An 18,821-nucleotide genomic window follows, 5' to 3' on the forward strand; every position below is an offset into this window, starting at 1 on the left:
CCAGAAGTTCATAGTTTTCTGCCTTTTTTTTTGTTTGTATTTTTCTGAAGTTGGAAAGGGAGAGGCAGTCAGACAGACTCCCTCATGCGCCCGACTGGGATCTACCCGGCATGCCCACCAGGGGGTGATACTCTGCCGATCTGGGGCATTGCTCTGTTGTAACCAGGGCCATTCTAGCGCCTGAGCCAGAGGCCATGGAGCCATCCTCAGCACCCGGGCCAACTTTGCTCCAATGGAGCCTTGGCTGCGGGAGGGGAAGAGAGAGAGAGGAAGGAGAGGGGGAGGGTGGAGAAGCAGATGGGTGCTTCTCCTGTGTGGCCTGGCCGGGAATTGAACCCAGGACTCCTGCACGCCAGGCTGACACTCTACCCCTGAGCCAACTGGCCAGGACCTGCTTTTTTGTTGCCAAGGAAGTTCTTCGTAACTGCCACAAAACACTGCCATGCTACTTTCTCCTCCTTATTCATTTTTCTGGCAAATTCTTTGTCACGTATGAAGGTTCGAATTTGAGGTCCATCAAATACACCTGCTTTTATCTTCTCGAAAGACAAGGCAGGAAAAGCAGAAATAATATGTTGAAAGCATTCACTTTCTCTATTCAAAGCCTGAACAAACTGCTTCATTAAGCCAAGTTTGATGTGAAAAGGGGGAAAAATGATCCTGTCTCGATTAACTACAGGTTCATTCACAATATTTTGCATCCCACTTCCAGAGTTTCATGTTTTGGCCACTCCTTCTGTGTTCAGTGTTTCTCCCAAGCTCAGCTGTCCCACAAACACAGAAAGCAAGGGTACTTCATGAAACCTCTCTGTTGTCCTAGCAGGAAATTTACCATTTTAAGATCCACACAAATGATCCAGTTATGCTCCTCATACTTCAGAAAGTCGAGGACAATTTTTATGTCATTCTTACTAAGTCATTCAATTTGGGTTGGCTAAGCTGCTGAGGGGTTAATGACTGCTTGGCATCAGAAGAAGACCCTTCAGATTCTACAACCATTTCCTCATGCATCTTATCAAAATACACTTGATCACCATGTTCATTTTCTTCATCCTTAGGAGAAATAAAACCATTGAAAACTGGAACTGGGAGTGTCTCAGAGTGTGGGATAGGTTGTATTGCTGAAGGAATATTAGGATATGCGATCATATGCCGTTTTTTCTTGCTGATGCCCTCTGTATGGATCAGACAGAAATAACAGTCACTGCTATGGTCCTTAGGTTTGCGCCAAACCATCGGAATACCAAAAGGGATTCCTTTGCATTTTCCTTTTGTCCAGTCATGAAGCATTTCCTCACAATTATGACACACAATATGAGGAGCCCAATTCTTGTTTTGATTGCCAAGGGGAACTTGAAAATAGGCAATATATGCATGTGTCACAAATGATTATTGCACCTTTGACGTTGAAGTGTATAACAGCCACATATATAACAGAAGGTGTCAGGACTATTCTTACATTTACACCTACTCGAAGAAGCCATGATTCAATCTTAAAACAAAATAAGAGGGTGTTTTTATCAGATAAGAATTTTTTACATTTCAAAACAACTACAATTATGTAAAAGTGATGTTTGTAAAACATTAATTGCCTTGTGGTTATGTTCAATCCAAGAGTCGTTGCCCTTTAACTCCAATTTAAAAACCAACGCATGTCATTAACTGTAACAAAAAGAAATTAAAATTGCATAAAAACTAGAGCATAGACCAAAAAACGGATTTCAGATTTGGAATCAGCAATGCAGAAATATATAGAAATAGTTCTAAAACCTCATGCAACAGAAAATGAAAAAAAAATTGTTCCCAGTGTAATAATTGGTAAGATTTTCACAGAGAATTCTTCTGAAATTCTGCATTGAGAGGAGATCAGTCACTTTGGTCAGATTTATTTATATGAAGGTCACAATGGATATAAAAGGAATTATAGTATTTTAATTATGATTCCTCTGTCATGATTCCTTATGAGGAGTTCAGGATTTTTTTATTACACTCAGAAATTAAATATGAGGAGTTATATTGAGGTGTTCGTTTTGGGCAATATTCCTACCTGCTATCTTTTTCCATTTATATTTTGAGCTAACTCTGCAGATAGAAAATGTTAGATATTTATATAGGTCAGAGACAATGGATTTAAAGTTACATTTTTTCTTAAACAAAGGCTAGATTGTTCTATACACAAGGTAATGACATTGTTCCAGTGATTTTCTTGAGCTCTTAACCAGGGTTCTTTGGGAAAGAAGTTCTTGTCTGCATTTTTTTCTGAAATACTAATTAGTGGCTTTTAGTCTATAATGGTCTGCCTCTCCTAATAGAATAATTAAAGCTTCATTAGTTTTGTTTTGTTTTTTAAAGGATCAAGGGATTAATCTAGGGTCAGATGTACTGAGGAGTGTCAGATGCATATAGCATAGTCACTTGAGGAGGGAAGAAAAATCCATTTCCCTTTGTTTGGGACATGAATTCATTTCTCAAAAAGCTTCTTATGCTGGTTATCTTCCATTTGTCCTTCCAGATTGCTCTCTACTTTCCTCTTCCTCTACTGCCTGACAGAAGACAGACATCAGAGCCAAATGTGGTCATGGAACAGACATGCACAAGGAAAGTAGCAAAACAGAGGAACATATCTGCCACACGGCCATAGATATCAGTATCACTTTCACTCTGCTCTCAGTCTACTTGTAAATTTTGTTTATCTATTCACCAGTTAATAGACATTCTGATTGTTTCCACTTTGGGACTATTATGAATAATGCTTCCATGAATATTCAGGTACATTTATTTGTATAAATGTATTTTTGTTGGGTAGTTTCCTGGGGGTGGAATTGTTTGGTTATAGAGAAGACATATATTTAATTTTTCTAGAAAACTATTTTCCAAAGTGGTTGTATCATTTAACCTTTCCATCAGCAATGAATAAATGTTATAGTGTCACTGAATTTTCACTATCACTTTGTATTGCCTGTCAGTATTGCCTGCCTTCTTTTGTTTGTAGCCATCCTGGTGAGTGTGTAATGTCACCTTTGTTTTTCTTTAACTTTTTATTTTGAAATAACTGTAGATTTACATAAAACCACAAAAATTATACATAGAGAACTTGGGTAACTTTCACCCAGTTTCTTCCACTAGTTACATCTTATATAGCTATATCAAAATTTCAAAACCAAGAAATTAACCTTGGTACAATGTGTGTATGGAGTTCTTATCATATTATCACATCTATGGATTCATGTAACCACTACCTCAATCAATAATTCAACAGAATTATTCCATCATCACCAAGCTCTCTCCTGTACTATGCTTTCTGAGTGTGTGTGTGAAAGAGAGAGAAAGAGAGAGACAAGAAGGGAGAGAGATGAGAAGCATCAACTCATAGTTGTTTCACTTTAGTTGTTCACTGATTGCTTCTTATATGTGCCTTGATCAGGGGTGCTCCAGCTGAGCCAGTGACCTCTTATTCAAGCCAGCAACCTTGAGCTCAAGCCAGTGACCTTGGCCTTCAAGCCAGCAATGTTTGGGCTGGAGCCAGCGACCATGGGATCATGTCTATGATCTCATAATCAAACCAGGGACCCTGCGTTCAAGCTGGTGAGCCTGGGGTTTTGTGTTCAAGCCAGATGAGCGCACACTCAAGCTGGTGATCTCAGGGTTTTGAACCTGGGACCTCAGTGTCCCAGGTTGATGCTTTATTCACTGTGTCACCATTGGTCAGGCTCTTATGCTATGCTTTTATAGTCACCTCCCTCACTACCATTCCTAACCCTGGGCAACCATTAATCTGTTCTCTATCTTTATAATTTTCTCATTTCGGGAGTGTTATATAAACAGAATCAATGTATCTTACCATATGAGATTGGCTTTATTTTTTAACTCAGCTTAATGCTCTTCAGATCCATCCAAACTATGTGTCCATAGTTTTTTTTTATTACTGAGTAGTATTCTATAGTATGAGAATATTAGTTTGTTTAATCATTACCTTATAAAGGGACATTTAGGTTATTTCAAGTTTTTGACTATTACAAATAAAGCTGTTGTTAATGTTTATGTGTTTTTGTGTAGATGTAAATTTTAATTTCTCTGGGATAAATGTCTCAAAGTGCAATTGCTGTATCACATAGTAAGTGTATGTTTAGATATTTAAGAATATTACAAACTACTTTTTTTTTGTTTTTGTATTTTTCTGAAGTGAGAAGTGGGGTGGCAGAGAGAAACTTCCGCATGCGTCCAAACGGGATACATCCGGCATGCCCACCAGGGGGCGATGCTCTGCCCAATGGGGCCTTTGCTCTGTTGCAACCTGAGCCATTCTAGTGCCTGAGGCCCAGGCCATGGAGCCATCCTCAGCACGTGGGCCAACTTTGCTCCAGTGGAGCTTTGCCTGCGGGAGGGTAAGAGAGAGACTGAGAGAAAGGAGAGGGGGAAGGGTAGAGAAGCAGATGGGGGCTTCTCCTATGTGCTCTGGCCGGGAATCAAACCCTGGACTTCCACACACCAGGCTGACGCTCTACCACTGAGCCAACCAGCCAGGGCACAAACTATTCAATACTTTTAAAAATTGCTGTGCCAGTTTATATTCCTGGCAGCAATATATGAGAGATCCACTTTCTCTGGATCCTTGCCAGCATTTGTCATTGTTACTACTGTATTTTTTATTTTAGCTGTTCTGATAGTGTGTGGTGCTATCTCATCATAGTCTTAATTTGCATTTGTCTGATGGATAGTGATGTTCAATATCTTTTCATGCATTCATTTGCCATCTGTATATCCTACTCAGTGAAATTTCTCTTTATGTGTTTTGCCCACTTTTGAATTAGATTTTCTTTTCTTTTTTTTACTGTTGTGTCGATACTTCTTGATATGTTCTAGATATGAGTCCTTTGCTAAAGATGTGGTTTGGAAATATTTTCTCCCAGTCTGGAACTTGTCTTTTCATCCTCTTGACAGGGTCTTTTGCAGAGCAAAAGTTTTTAATTTTGATGAAGTCCAATTTGTCAATTTTTCCTTTTATGGATTGTGCCTTTGGTGTCATGTCTAGGAATTCTTCCCCAAGCTGTAGGTCCTGAATATCTCCTGTGTTTTCTTCTAAAAGTTTTAGTTTTACATTTAAATCTATGATCTATTTTAAGCTAATATTTAAATATATAATATCAGAGATTTTTTTTTTTTCATGGGTGTCCCACTGCTCCAGCACCATTTGCTGGAAAGGCTATCCTTTGTACATACATTGGACTGCTTTTGCATTGTTGGGCAAATGAGTTTGTAAAATTTGTATTTTTTGAGTTTGCTCACTTTTATTGTTAAAACATGGCACTGGACAGCCATGTCTATGCTTGCCCTCAGAGCAGGGCAGTTGATTGCATATTGTAGATTACCTTTCTGCTTGGGAGGGAACATTGTTTTGCTAATGTTTGCTGGAGGAGGGGGTCTTTGTGGGCCCAGGTAGTGTTTGCAAGGAAAGCAAAGAGAATGCAGAGTGCTGAAGAAAGAAGCCATGTCTTGCAGAGAGAGAAGGAGTGCAGATGGGGAACCAGAGCTGAGGGGCTTTGGGAGCTTTGCTAAGACTGGTGGGGCCTTTGATTCTAGGAGAAACTGGAGAATGTGTCAGGGCTTTGGGAGCCCTGAATGAAAAGGGAAGTGTTTTCCCTGTGTGTTTGTTCATCTGCCGGTGTTAGACTTTAATAAAAGAATGGCCCACCATTTTTTGGCTCCACTGTTTCTTTACTGTCTGCCCGAATCCAATGAGAACCTGCATGGCCATGATGGTGGCGGCCGCTGGCCTTACACGCATCTTCATCAAAAATGAGTTGGATATATTTCTTTGGATCTATTTTTTTGTTCTCTATTTTTCATTTGGTTTAAGTATGTGTTCTTCCACCAATACAACACAATCTTGATTACTGTAGCTATATGATAAGAAGAGAGATTCCTCCTAATTTTTTTTCAAAATTGTGTTATCTATTACAATTCCTTTGCCTTTCCATATATACTATAGAATAAGTTCATATATTAAAAAAAAGATGCTGGAATTTTCATAAAAATTGCACTAAACCTATATATCAAGTAGGGAAAAGCTGATATCTTTACTATGTTAAACCATGAACATGATAGAGCTCCTCATTTATTTAGCTCTTTTACTTTTTCTTTCAGCATTTTCTAGTTTTCAAGATTTTTTAAAAAAAGCAAGAGTGGAAGAACATAGTGAGAGAGAGAGAGAGAGAGAGAGAGAGAGAGAGGAGAAGCAACTCATAGTTGCAGTCACTTTAGTTGTTCATTGATTGCTTCTCATATGTGCCTTGACTGGGGAGCTCCAGCTGAGCCAGTGACCCCTTGTTCAAGCCAGTGCCCTTGGGCTCAAGCCAGAAGTGACCTTGGGCTTCAAGCCAGCAACCTCTGAGCTCAGGTCAGTGACCCCACACTCAAGCTGGTGACCCTGTTCTCAAGCTGGTGAGCCTGCACTCAAACCAGATGACCCTGCACTCAAGCCAGTGATCTCTGGGTCTCGAACCTGGGACCTCAGCATACTAGGTGGGTGCTCTATCCACTGAACCACCACCAGTCAGGCAAGTTTTTATGATGTTTTGTTATGTTTATTTCTAAATGTTTCATTTTATTGAGCTATTAGCTATTGTTAACAGCAGTATATTTTTCAGTTTCCACACATTCATTGCTAGCATAGAAATACAACTGATTTTGTATATTGCTCTATCCCATAACCTTGCTGATTCACTTGTTGGTTCTGTGAAGGCATTTTTTCTTTTTTTAGATTCCTTCAGATTTTCTACATAGAACATAATATCCTCTATAAACAGGAACAGTTTTACTGTATTTCTTCCCTTCCAACCTGTATACCTTTTATTTCATTTTTGTACCCTATACTTAAGTGCTACCTAAGAATTCTAGCATTATGTTAAATAAAATGGTGAGCACAGACGTCTTGGCCTCATCCCCAATCTTAATGGTAAAACATTCAGTCTTTTCCCCATTACATATGATATTAGTTATAGGTTTTATAATGAATGAATATTGAACTTCATCAAATGCTTATTCTGCTTCAATTGATATGATAGTGTGATATTTTTTTCTCCAGCCTTTTGATATGGTGAATAACTTTAATAATTTTCATGTTTTGAACCAATCTTGCATCCCTAAAATAAACCTCACTTTATTATATTATAATTTATACAGTAATTCTTTTTTAATATATTAGTTAATATCATATTGATTCTTTTAAAAAAATCTATATTCATGAGGGATATTGGTCTTTAGTTTTCTTTTTGGTACTGTCTTTGTCTATTTTTTGGTATAAGGGAATTAACTGACCTCATAAAATGAATTGATATGAGTTTCCTTCTCTTATACTATCTGGAAAAGATTGTATAGAATTGATATTATTTATTCTTTAAACATTTAGTACAATTCTCCAATAAAGCCACCCAGGCTTAGAGATTACTTTTTTAGGAGTTTTAAATTTATTTCATGGTTATAGGACAAGTTAAATTATTTATTTCATATTAGATTGTGGCAGTTTGTGCTTTTCAAGCATTTAGTTTATTCTAAGTATTCAGATTTATGTATGTAAACTTGTTCATAGTATTCTCTTATTATCCTTCAGATATATGGTCTATATTTAAGGTCTGTAATGATACTCCTTGTTTAATTTCTGATGTTGATGTTATGTCTTCTCTCTTTTTCTTTGTCTATCTTGCTAGAAGTTTGCCAATTTTATTGATCATTTCAAACAAATTTGCTTTTTGCTTCATCACTTTTATTTTTTCAATTTCATTGATTTATGCTCTTTATTATTTCCTACCTTCTGCTTGTTTTGGGTTTATTTTGTTATTTATTTTCTAGTTTCTTGAGATGGGAAGCTTATATTACTAATTTGAAACTTTTCCTATTCTTTTATTTATTTTTTACTTTTATTATTTTTATTTTAGTAAGAGGAGAGGAGGCAGAGAGACAGACTGCCCCATGCGCCCCAACTGGGATCCACTTGGCAAGCCCAGTAGGGGACAATGCTCTGCCTATCTGGGGCTGTTGCTCTGTTGCTCAGCAACCAAGCCATATTTTAGTGCCTGAGTCAGAGACCACTAAACTGTCCTCAGTGCCTGAGGACAACTTGCTCAAACCAAATGAGCTATGGCTGTGGAGGGGAAGAGCGAGAGAAAGAAAAAAGGGGAGAGGAAGGGTGGAGAAGGAGGTGATTGCTTCTCCTGTGTGCCCTAACTGGGAATCGAACCTGGGACACACACATGCCAGCTGTTGCTCTACCACTGAGCAAACTGGCCAGGGCTGAAACTTTTCCTATTCTATTTTAGTGCTATAAAATATCTTTGTCATCACTACTTAGTTGGATCCCACAAATTTTAATTGTTGTATTTTAATTTTCATTCAATTCAATATATTTAAAAAATCCCCTTTGCATTTCTTCTTTGACCAAAGAATTATTTGGAAAAGTGTTGTTTAGCCTGACCAGGTAGTGGCACAGTGGATAGAGCATTGGACTGGAGTGCAGAGGACCCAGGTTCAAAACCCCAGGGTTGCCGGTTTTAGCACAGGCTCATCAGACTTGAGCATGAGATCATAGACATCATAGACATGATCCCATGGTCACTGGCTTGAACCCAAGGTCGCTGGCTTGAGCAAGGTGTCACTGGCTTAGGCTAGAGCCCCCTGGGTCAAAGCACATATGAGAAGCAATCAATAAACAACTAAGGTGCTGCAACAAAGAACTGATGCTTCTTGTCTCTCTCCCTTTTTGTATGTCTGTGCCTATCTGTCCCTTTCTCTGTACCTTTTTCTGTCCTCTGTCTCTCTCATTAAAAAAAAGAAAAAGGAAAGTGTTGTTTAATGTCCAAGTATTTGGAGATTTTCCTGCTATTGATTTCTAGTTTAATTCCACTGTGCTCAGAGAATATACTTAAATTCTTTAAAACTGTTAAACTTTACTTTATGGCTAAGAATATGGTGCACTCGCGCGTGCACACACACACACACTTTTTTCTTTGAGAGAGAGAGAGAGAGGGAGAGAGACAGAAAGGGAGAGAGATGAGAGGCATCAACTCATAATTGTGGCAACTTAGTTATTCATTAAATGCTTTCTTATATGTGCCTTTACTGGGGTGTTTCAGCTGAGGCAATGACCCCTTGCTCAAGCCAGCAACCTTGGGCTTAAGTCAGCAACCTTGGGCTTGAAGCCAGCAACCTTTGGGCTCAAGCCAGCGACCATGGGATCATAGTCTCATGCTCAAGCCAACAACCTCAGGGTTTTGAACCTGAGTCCTCAAAGTCCCTGGCTGATGCTCTATTCACTGTACCACCACCTGGTCAGGCTATTTTTAAAAAAATTTATTAATTTATTGAGAGAGAGAGAGAGAGAGAGAGAGAGAGAGAGAGAGAGAGAGAAGAGTGAGAAGCATCAACTTGTAGTTGCTTCACTTTAGTTGTTTATTGATTGATTGCTTTCTGTATGTACCTTGACAGGAGGTGGGGGTAGGGGGGCTCAAGCCAGCGACCTTGGACTTCAAGCTGGCTACCCCATACTCAAGCCCTTAATCTTGGAGTTTTGAACCTGGGACCTCAGTGCATCAATGGTCAGGTGAATATAGTCTATTTTGATAAGTGTTCTGTGGGTGCTTGAAAAGAATACGTATTCTCCTGTTGTTGGGTATTTTGTAAATGTCAATTAGATCCTGTTGGTTAATATTTTTCTGTATCTTTGATTTTCTCTCTAGTCGTTCTATCAATTTTCAAGAGAAGGGCATTGAAGTTTCCAACTATAATTCTGGATTTGTTCTTTAAGTTTAATCAGTTTTTGCTTCACATATTTCACAGCTCTGTTGTTTGGTGGTGGGTATGCCTTTAGGTTTCTATGTCTTTTTGTTGGATTGATTCTTTTATCATTATCTAATATTCTTCTCTGTACCTGATAGTCTTTGCTCTGAAATCTACTTTGATATATTAATACAGCTAATTCTGCTTTGTTTTGATCAAAGCTATTATGATATATATTTTCCCAATTTTTTACTTTCAACCTACTTTTATTGTTTTTGAAGTTAGTTTTTTGTAGATAGAATATAGTTGGGTCATTTTGCCCTCCATTCTGCCAATCTCTTTTTTTAAAATTTTTAAAATTTTTTAATTTAATTTTATTTATTCATTTTTAGAGAGGAGAGAGAGAGACAGAGAGAGAAAAGGGGGGAGGAGCTGGAAGCATCAACTCCCATATGTGCCTTGACCAGGCAAACCCAGGGTTTCGAACCAGTGACCTCAGCATTTCCAGGTCGATGTTCTATCCACTGCGCCACCACAGGTCAGGCCCCAATCTCTTTTTAATTGCTATATTTAGGCTATTTAATTTAATATAATTATTGGCATGTTAGCCTGACAATTTATTTGCGGTTTTATGTTTGTTCCCTCAGTTTTTCATTTCTCTGTTTTCTTGTTCTTATTTTCCTGTGGGTTACTTAAGTATATTTTTAAGAATTTCATTTTAACCTGACCAGAGGTGGCACAGTAGATAGAGTGTTGGATTGGGATGCAGAGGACACAGGTTCGAAACCTTGAGGTGGCCGGCTTGAGCATGGGGTTGCTGGCTTGAGTGTGGAGTCACTGGCTTGAGCGTGGGATCACAAACATGACCCCACAGTTGCTGGCTTGAGCCCAAGGTTGCTTGCTTGAGCCCATAGTCGCTGGCTTGAGCAAGGGGTCACTCACTCTGCTGTAGCCCCTCGGTCAAGGCACATCTGAGAAAGCAATCAATGAATAACTAAGATGCTGAAGGTGCTGCAACAAAGAATAGATGCTTCTCATCTCTCTCCTTCCTGTCTATCCCTATCTGTCCCTTTCTCTGTTTCACTCTGTCTCTGTCACAAAAAAAATAATTTCATTTTAATTTACCTATAGTGTTTCTGAGTATACGTCTTTGAATAGATTTTAAGTGATTGCTCTGTTACATTATATCTACATACTTATTATTGGTATCAACATTTTACCAGTTTAACTGTGTAGAAACCTTAACTTCCTTTCTTCCCCTGTTTATCTTAAAATTCTCTCTATATCCATTCACATCCATTTCAGACAATAAGTTCTGCTTCAACTGTCAAATATAACTTAGAAAACGCAATAGAAAGTGTATATATCTATCCATATTTTATTATTTCCATTGTTCTTTCTTCCTTCTGAATATTCCAAGATTCTTTCTTTTATAATTTACTTTTGGTTCCAAAAACTTCCTTTAACTATTTTTGTTAAGGTAGGTCTGCAGCTGACAAAATATCTCAGTTTGTCTTCATTTGAGAATATCTTTATTTCTCATTCATTCCTTAAAGATATTTTTACTGGATAGAGTTCTAGGTTAACAGGTCTTTTGTCTCAGCATTTGAAAAACCACTATGGTTCCTCCCTCCCTCCCTCCCTCCCTCCCTCTCTCTCTCTCTCTTTCTTTCTTTCTTTTTCTTTCCTTCTTTCTTCTGTCTTTCAGCAAAAGAGAGAGACAGGCAGGAAGGGAGAGAGATGAGAAGCATCACCTTGCAGTTGCGGCACTCTTAGTTGTTCATTGATTGCTTCTCATATGTGCCTTGACTAGGAGACTCCATCCAAACCAGTGACCCCTTGCTCAAGCCAGTTACTTTGGGCTTTAAGTCAGCAACCATGGGGTTATGTCTATGATCCCACACTCAAGCTGGCAACCCTGCGCTCAAGCCAGATGAGCCCATGTTCAAGCCAGTGACCTTGGGGTTTCAAATCTGGGACCTCAGCGTCCCAGGTTGATGCTCTGTCCACTGCGCCACCACCTGGTCAGGCACCTCCAATATTTCTGATGAAAAAAATCTATTGTTACTTGTTTTTTTCCCCCTTTATAGGTAAGGTGCCAGTGTTCTGCTTTCAAGAATTTGTCTTTAGTCTTTAAAAGTTTAATTATATTATGTCTTAGAAAAGATTTCTTTGTATTTATACTGTTTGAAACTCACCAGCCTCTTGAATATTTATGTTTATAACTTTTGCCAAATTTGGAAAATTTTCAATGATTATTTCTTTCAATATTTTTTCAATCCTACCCTCCTTCCCCTTTTCTCTTGGACTCTGATGACATGAATGTTAGATCTTCTGTTATAGTCTCACAGTTCTCTGTGGCTTTGTTCATTTTTTTAAAGTCTATTTTCTCTCTGTTGCTCAGATGGGTGATTTCAATTCTGTTTTCAGGTTCATTGATTCTTTCCTATGACCTCTCCATTCTGTTGTTGAGCCCATCCACTGAAGAATGTGGTTTTTCAAATTTTGGTTATTGTAATTATTTGGTTCTAAAATTTCTATGTGGTTCTCCTCTGTACTTCTTTTATTTTGGTGATATGTGCTATTTTTCCATTTGTTCCAAACATGTTCATAACTGCTTGTTAAAACATTTTTATGGTAGCTGCTTTAAAAATCTTTCTTAGATAATTCCAATATCTGTGTCATTTCATTATATGGATGTCTAATGTCTTCCCATTCACATTGAGATTTTCCTGGTTCTTGATATGAATGATTCTTTTTTTTATTGTATTCCAGATGTTTGAGGTATTATGTTATAAGATCCTGGATCTTGTTTAAATTTTCTGCTTTAGCAGGCCTCTGTGACAATGTGCCAAATATGAAGTGAGGTTTCCAGATAATTATCACCAGGTGGGGTATGACTGTATTTGGCCTCTGATTATAACCCAGAAAAAAGGGTGCCTTGTTAGTTCTAGGGTGGGGTGGAAGTTCAGTCTCTCTACATGGCCCCCATTGTCACTCTGGGGATGGGGAAGCTTCATTATCATCAGGTGGGCATAATGAAGGCCTTTCCACTAGGCCTTCATTAATACCACCCTGCCTTGTAAGTAAAAAGGTACCTCACTGCTGCTCCCCACATAGCCTTCACTCTGCCTCCTCTGACACCAGCTCAGGGACAGAGATAACTTTTTAATGTTGGGTAGGAGGGTGGGAGTATAAGCTCTCACATGAATTCCATGGACACTAGGAATAGGAGCTCTTGTTTCCACCAGGTAGGGATAAAAGTCCTGGATATACAGGGCTTCTCTGATGATCTCAGCAGCCAGCTGTCTCAAGAAGGGGATAAACTAGAATTTCTGAAGTCTTTCTGAGCCATGTGATTCGGAACTTTGTATAGGAGAGAAAGTGATGATTTGGATTTGTTGAGAAGGAGGAGAAATAGTTGTCTATGTGTGAGGGAGCTTTGTAAAAAAGCACGGCCCCTGGCCCAGCCTATGCCTTCTGAAACCTAGGTTTCACTTGAGTCCTGTATGAACTCGAAGAGAACATATTTTCATGTTTTTGCACACAGGTAGGGCTCTCTGAGCAAAGAAAACTGGAACCTGGGTTAAAGAACAAGTTTTAGCTATTCACCTGAATAGCCAGAGACCTCTGAAGAAAGTTAGAGACTTATTTCCCTGTGTTTGCATTTCAAAGGGGTATGTGTAAAAGGAGCCAGTTGCTTATATTCCAGAGGTCTGTAAATGCCAAGATTTCTCTCATCAGTGGAGCAGGAAAACTCCTATATTAATAATTTCAGGGTTTCTCTTTTGCACACAAAATTCCCTTATGTGCAGGATGACATCTGGCTCTCATTGTGTTGCTTGTGGAGCATTGGGTATGGGAAAGAGCACAGTTATTACTGTAAGTAATACTAACTGTGATAGGAGGTTTCTGGAGCTTTCAGGATAACATGAGCAAATATAAATATACTCACCACAAATGGGAGGAGGCACTCATGCTGATTTTGTACCATGTATAAGCTGAAGAGGGACATGCGGCTGGGGCCCATTAAGCTGCAAACTAGAGAGAAAAAGTTCTGCAGAGCCTCACAGAGGTTGGAGCAGATGTCAGCCCAGCATGGTAGAGAGATATGCACTATGAGAAGCCGTGGAGGTTGCTGGTAAATCGGTGTGGGATTGGAGGGCCCTTTACCAGTAGTTCGCCCATGATACATGGCAGTCAGACCAGAGGTGGACTGCAGCCACCACTTGGGTATTCTCTGCACCTATAGGAAGCAAGAAAAATCACTGACTTTTGTAAAACTGAATTTTATCCTCTGTTGAAACAGGAAGTACAGAAAGGAGTCACTGGGTAACTCAAGCTTCTCTAGGCAGGCTATTCCATCATTTTTAAAAAGTGTATGAGTCCATTTACGTTCAATGTCTAGAACAGGCAAATCCATAGAGACAGAAAGTAAATTAATGGTTACGAGAGGTTGAGGGAAGAGGGAAATGGAGACTGACTGCTAATGGATAAAGTGCTTCTTTTAGGGAGACAAAAACATTCTGGAATTATAGACTGTAATGGATGGCCATACTTGTGAATATAGTAAAAACCACTGCTTTATACACCTTGAAATGATGAATGTTTTGGAAGGCTTATCCATATTAATAGCTCCCAAGCGATCTAGATATTTGCCTGTAATGTAAGGCTGAGAATGCTTAGAGATGCTGAGCAGAACTAATGAAAGAGTTACACAGAAGTCTAACTTCAGTCCCCTCATAAACTTCCCCTCATAAACTTCATTTCTTTATTAGCACTTATTGTGCTGTATAGTAATTTGTTTCTATGACTTCCTTTCCCACTATATTGTAAATTTCCCAAGGGTAGAGAACCTCTTTTGCCAAGTTTATCAGTGCCTAGCATATTTTTTTTGGGGTGGGGGTAACAGTAATTCTTTAAAATTTTATTTTATATATATAAATTTTTTATATATATATAAATTTATATATATATATAATTTTTTTTAAGTGAGAGGAGGGGAGATAGGGAGACAGACTCCTGCATGTGCCCCAACTGGGATCTACCTAGCAACCCCCATCTGGGAATCAACTGAGCTATCCTCAGCTCCTGAGGCTGATGCTAGACTAACCAAGCTGTCCTCAACACCTGGGGCCAATGCTTAAAACAATCAAGCCACTGGCTGCGGAAGTGGAAGAAGGAGAGAAGGGGGAGGGGGTGGGGAAGAGAAGCAGATGGTCACTTCTCATTTGTGTACTGACTGGGGATTGAACCCAGGATGTCTGGATGCCAGGCCAACACTCTATCCACTGAACCAAAGACCAGGACCCATAGTAATTCTTAAAAATTAACATATGACCATGTTTTCCCCTTTAAGACCTGTTCAAGATCCTTCATGACTTGACCTGCAACTTTAGTGATTAAATTCCTAGAAAAATATATCTAATTAATACTAAATAAAAAAAAACCCCAAATACTCTATAACCATTAAAGAAACTTAACTAGTAGTTAAATGTCTTCCCACAAAGAAAATGACAGGGTCAGATGATAATGCCAATGATGAGTTCCATTGTATTCTCAAAGACAAAGAATTTCAATCTCAATTTCTTTCAGAGACAGGAGAGGGAATATCACTCAATTAATATTTCTAGGTTAGCATAACTTTTGATATCAAAATCAGAGTACTATTGGAAAAAATTATAGGATAATCTCATCCATGAATTTAGATATAAAAATATTAAACAAAATATAACCAAATTGAAAATAAGGATATATAAAAGGAATTGTGGAAGAAATAAAACTCATTGTTTGCAGGTGATATGATTGTACATATAGAATATATAAAAATTTAGCTTTATCATTTCCTTCAAAAGGTCTGCTCACAGTTTATTAAATTTTATTCTTAGAGATTATCTTTATTAATGCTAATTACATGACATATTTTTAATTTTGTTTTTAGTTTGTTGCTAATGCATAGAAATATAGTTGATTTCTGTATATTGATTTTGTATTTAACAACTTTGCTGCATTCTCTTAGTAGTTATAACCATTTATCTGTAGATCCTTTTGGATATATTTTGTTCACAATCATATAATCTGTGAATAATGACATGCATAAGGTACATGAACAAAGTCATATCATAGCAGCAAAAAGACTGTAACAGTTTTGTTCATAATTACCCCAAACTGCAAACAACACATACGCTCATCAACACTAGCATGGATAGATGATAGTATATTTACACATACAGCAATAAAAGTGAGTGAACTAGAGTTACATGCAACAACATGGAAGACTCTAAGAAACAATATTGAATAACAGAAGCAAGATATAAAGAATGCATATAGTATAATCCCCTAGTATAATCCCATCTATATAGATTTTTTAAAATAAGCAAAATAACAATAATGTTTAGAGATATGTATGTAATGATAAAACTATTTCTAAAAAGCAAGGAAATAATTATCACAAAAATTAAGATTGTGATTTTCTCTAGAAAGGCAGAAAGGTATTATAAAGAACAAAAGGGGGAGGTTATAGGATGTTGGTAATATTTTCTTTCTTGACCTTTATTGTAGGTATATGGGGCTAACTTTATAATTATCAAACTATGTTCAGGTTTTATGAAATATTCTATATATATGTTATATTTAACAATAAAAATATTTCAGTGATGTCATTTAATAGACTAAACAGCCAGAGGAACTTAGTGAAGGTGAACTCATCAACCAAAAAAAGTGGTTATGACCAAAAAAAAATGTCCTAGGCAAAGTGCCATTGGCAAAAATACTTTGTGTTAGAGACACAAAGGATAAAATGTTGGAAGCCGATTCAAACTTAGGAGTATAGCAATTTGCTAAGGCACAGAAAAGATAATTGCTCTATCATAGTTATGCCTTGAGAAGAAGACAAGCACAAGCACTATTCAAACTACTATTGATAATTTTTACAAAGAAGTAAAACACTTTAATTGTTAATGTTTCTAAAGTTTTAAATTATAGTGTGCTAAAAAGATACTAATTTTATTATTTTTTGTTTCCCTGTACATTTATCACTGACAATAAGAGAACTTTTAACATTGGATAACAATTTTGAGAGGTCCTGGAAGAAAAAATAATTTTTCTCATTGATTATTAAGATCACTTTGAACGGTTTCAGCTTGCACAGCCATTTTTAGATCCCACACTCTGTGCAATTCCAAGACTGTACTTTAAATGAGGTAAGAGGCAGCTCTCTTCCCTATATTTTCAAACATGATCAATTAATGCATCTGATGCATCTGGGCATAGTGCTAAACAGCATCTGGCTATTTCTGACCCTACTCCAGCTTTGTCAAGAACACCCACTTATTGGTTTCCCCCTGCAGACTGGTTCAAGGTGGAACTGGGCCTTGATCCACCAAAAGCCATCAAATGACTCCCTTACTGTAAACCCTTCAACGGTTTCCAATTATATTTGGGACAAAATCCAAAATCCTGGGTGTGGATCCAAAATTCTGTATGTGTTTCCTTTTCAACTCTCCATCCTCATGCCATGCCAGTCCCTGCCCAACCTCCTTGCACCCTACCCTGTCCTTGGGGCGCCTCTGAAGTCCACAGATGTGGGCCTCTCACTGCGGTTCCCACTGCCGTTCTTTTCTGAGCACTCCCCTCCTTAATCCTCTCATCTTTTAGGTCTTAGAGCACCTTTATAGGCCCTCATTAAATATTCTAGAGTAGACCATGCTTTCCCAGTCGTTAGGACAATTTATGTGTGACACATGATTCAATGGCTCTCCTTCCCGCAACGCTGAGTGAAAAATTTCGTGAAGCCTGAGCACTTCTGAATCTGTGGGCCTCATTAAAAAAAAATTTTAATAGTTTTTCGTGGGCCCTAAAAACTTCACTTTTTCTCTGACATAAGTTAAAAATCAAAACATTTTCTTTGATTCTTTCATTATTTTCTTCTACGTTTAAATAAAGTTAGAATACTTTTTGTGGGCCCCTCAAAGTGTCGCGAGTTGTGGGCAAGGCGCCCACCGTGCCTGACGGACGCATGGGTTGCGGAACCCAGGCTCGGGAGAGGCCTCCCGGGAGACAAGGCGTCTGCCTGTCTTCTCAGAAACGTGGGCCAGGCCGGCCCGGACCCGCCGTGGGCTTCCGCCTCTGGGCTCTGTCCTCCCGGGCCTGAGCTGCCAGCACCTGCCTGGGGCGGGGCCGGGCGCGAGCTGGCCGAAGCCCAGCCTTGGAGGTGACTTCTCCTGTTTCCCACCTGTTCCTCCCTGAGGCCCTCGTTAGACCTTCTCTTGCCTTGAGGTGTGGAGAAGCGCCAGTGGCCGCCTTTGTGTGGGAACGCAAAAACCCGATTAGGTCCTGGCTCTTCGCCTCCCCGCGCGCGCGCCTGCGCAGCGGATGGCGCCCCCCTCAGGCCTGCGGCGGCCGGGCGGGGCTGCTCTTCGCGGGAGCCACCTCGGGGTCTACCGCGGGTGGCACCACAGAACTCGATCTCCACGCCCCGGGGCGCTGGGCACAGCCCTTCTTTGATCCTTGGTAGAGTTTTGGATCTCTATGGAGAATATTATGCTAAACTTGATACTTCCTCGTCAGCGACCCCCATGAAAAGCATTCCAGTGGCCCCCCCCCCCCCCATCGTGTTCTTAGCTTTAATCTTTCTTTTTTAGATCATTCATTCACTTATTGAGCCAGTCACTCTTCATTTTTCATTTTTCTGAAGCTGGAAACGGGGAGAGACAGTCAGACAGACTCCCGCATGCGCCCGACCGGGATCCACCCGGCACGCCCACCAGGGGCGACGCTCTGCCCACCAGGGGGCGATGCTCTGCCCATCCTGGGCGTCGCCATATTGCGACCAGAGCCACTCTAGCGCCTGAGGCAGAGGCCACAGAGCCATCCCCAGCGCCCGGGCCATCTCTGCTCCAATGGAGCCTTGGCTGCGGGAGGGGAAGAGAGAGACAGAGAGGAAAGCGCGGCGGAGGGGTGGAGAAGCAAATGGGCGCTTCTCCTGTGTGCCCTGGCCGGGAATCGAACCCGGGTCCTCCGCACGCTAGGCCGACGCTCTACCGCTGAGC

The 18,821-nt window shown here is 39.5% G+C and overlaps 1 protein-coding gene across 1 annotated transcript in view; it reads right to left on the bottom strand.

Moving 5' to 3' along the window:
- Nucleotides 1–18,110, bottom strand: part of M1AP (meiosis 1 associated protein) — a 98,190-nt gene extending 80,080 nt beyond the window's left edge. Inside the window, exons 1-2 of the mRNA XM_066267478.1 lie at nucleotides 18,005–18,110; nucleotides 13,727–14,017 (exon numbers count right to left, since the gene is read on the bottom strand). Of these exons, the coding sequence (XP_066123575.1) occupies nucleotides 13,727–13,966 (240 nt within the window). The 5' untranslated portion in view covers nucleotides 13,967–14,017; nucleotides 18,005–18,110. The remainder of the gene's footprint in view (nucleotides 1–13,726; nucleotides 14,018–18,004) is intronic.
- Nucleotides 18,111–18,821: the final 711 nt, after the last annotated feature.

Source organism: Saccopteryx bilineata, chromosome 3, assembly GCF_036850765.1.
Source record: "Saccopteryx bilineata isolate mSacBil1 chromosome 3, mSacBil1_pri_phased_curated, whole genome shotgun sequence".
Classification (NCBI taxonomy): domain Eukaryota; kingdom Metazoa; phylum Chordata; class Mammalia; order Chiroptera; family Emballonuridae; genus Saccopteryx; species Saccopteryx bilineata.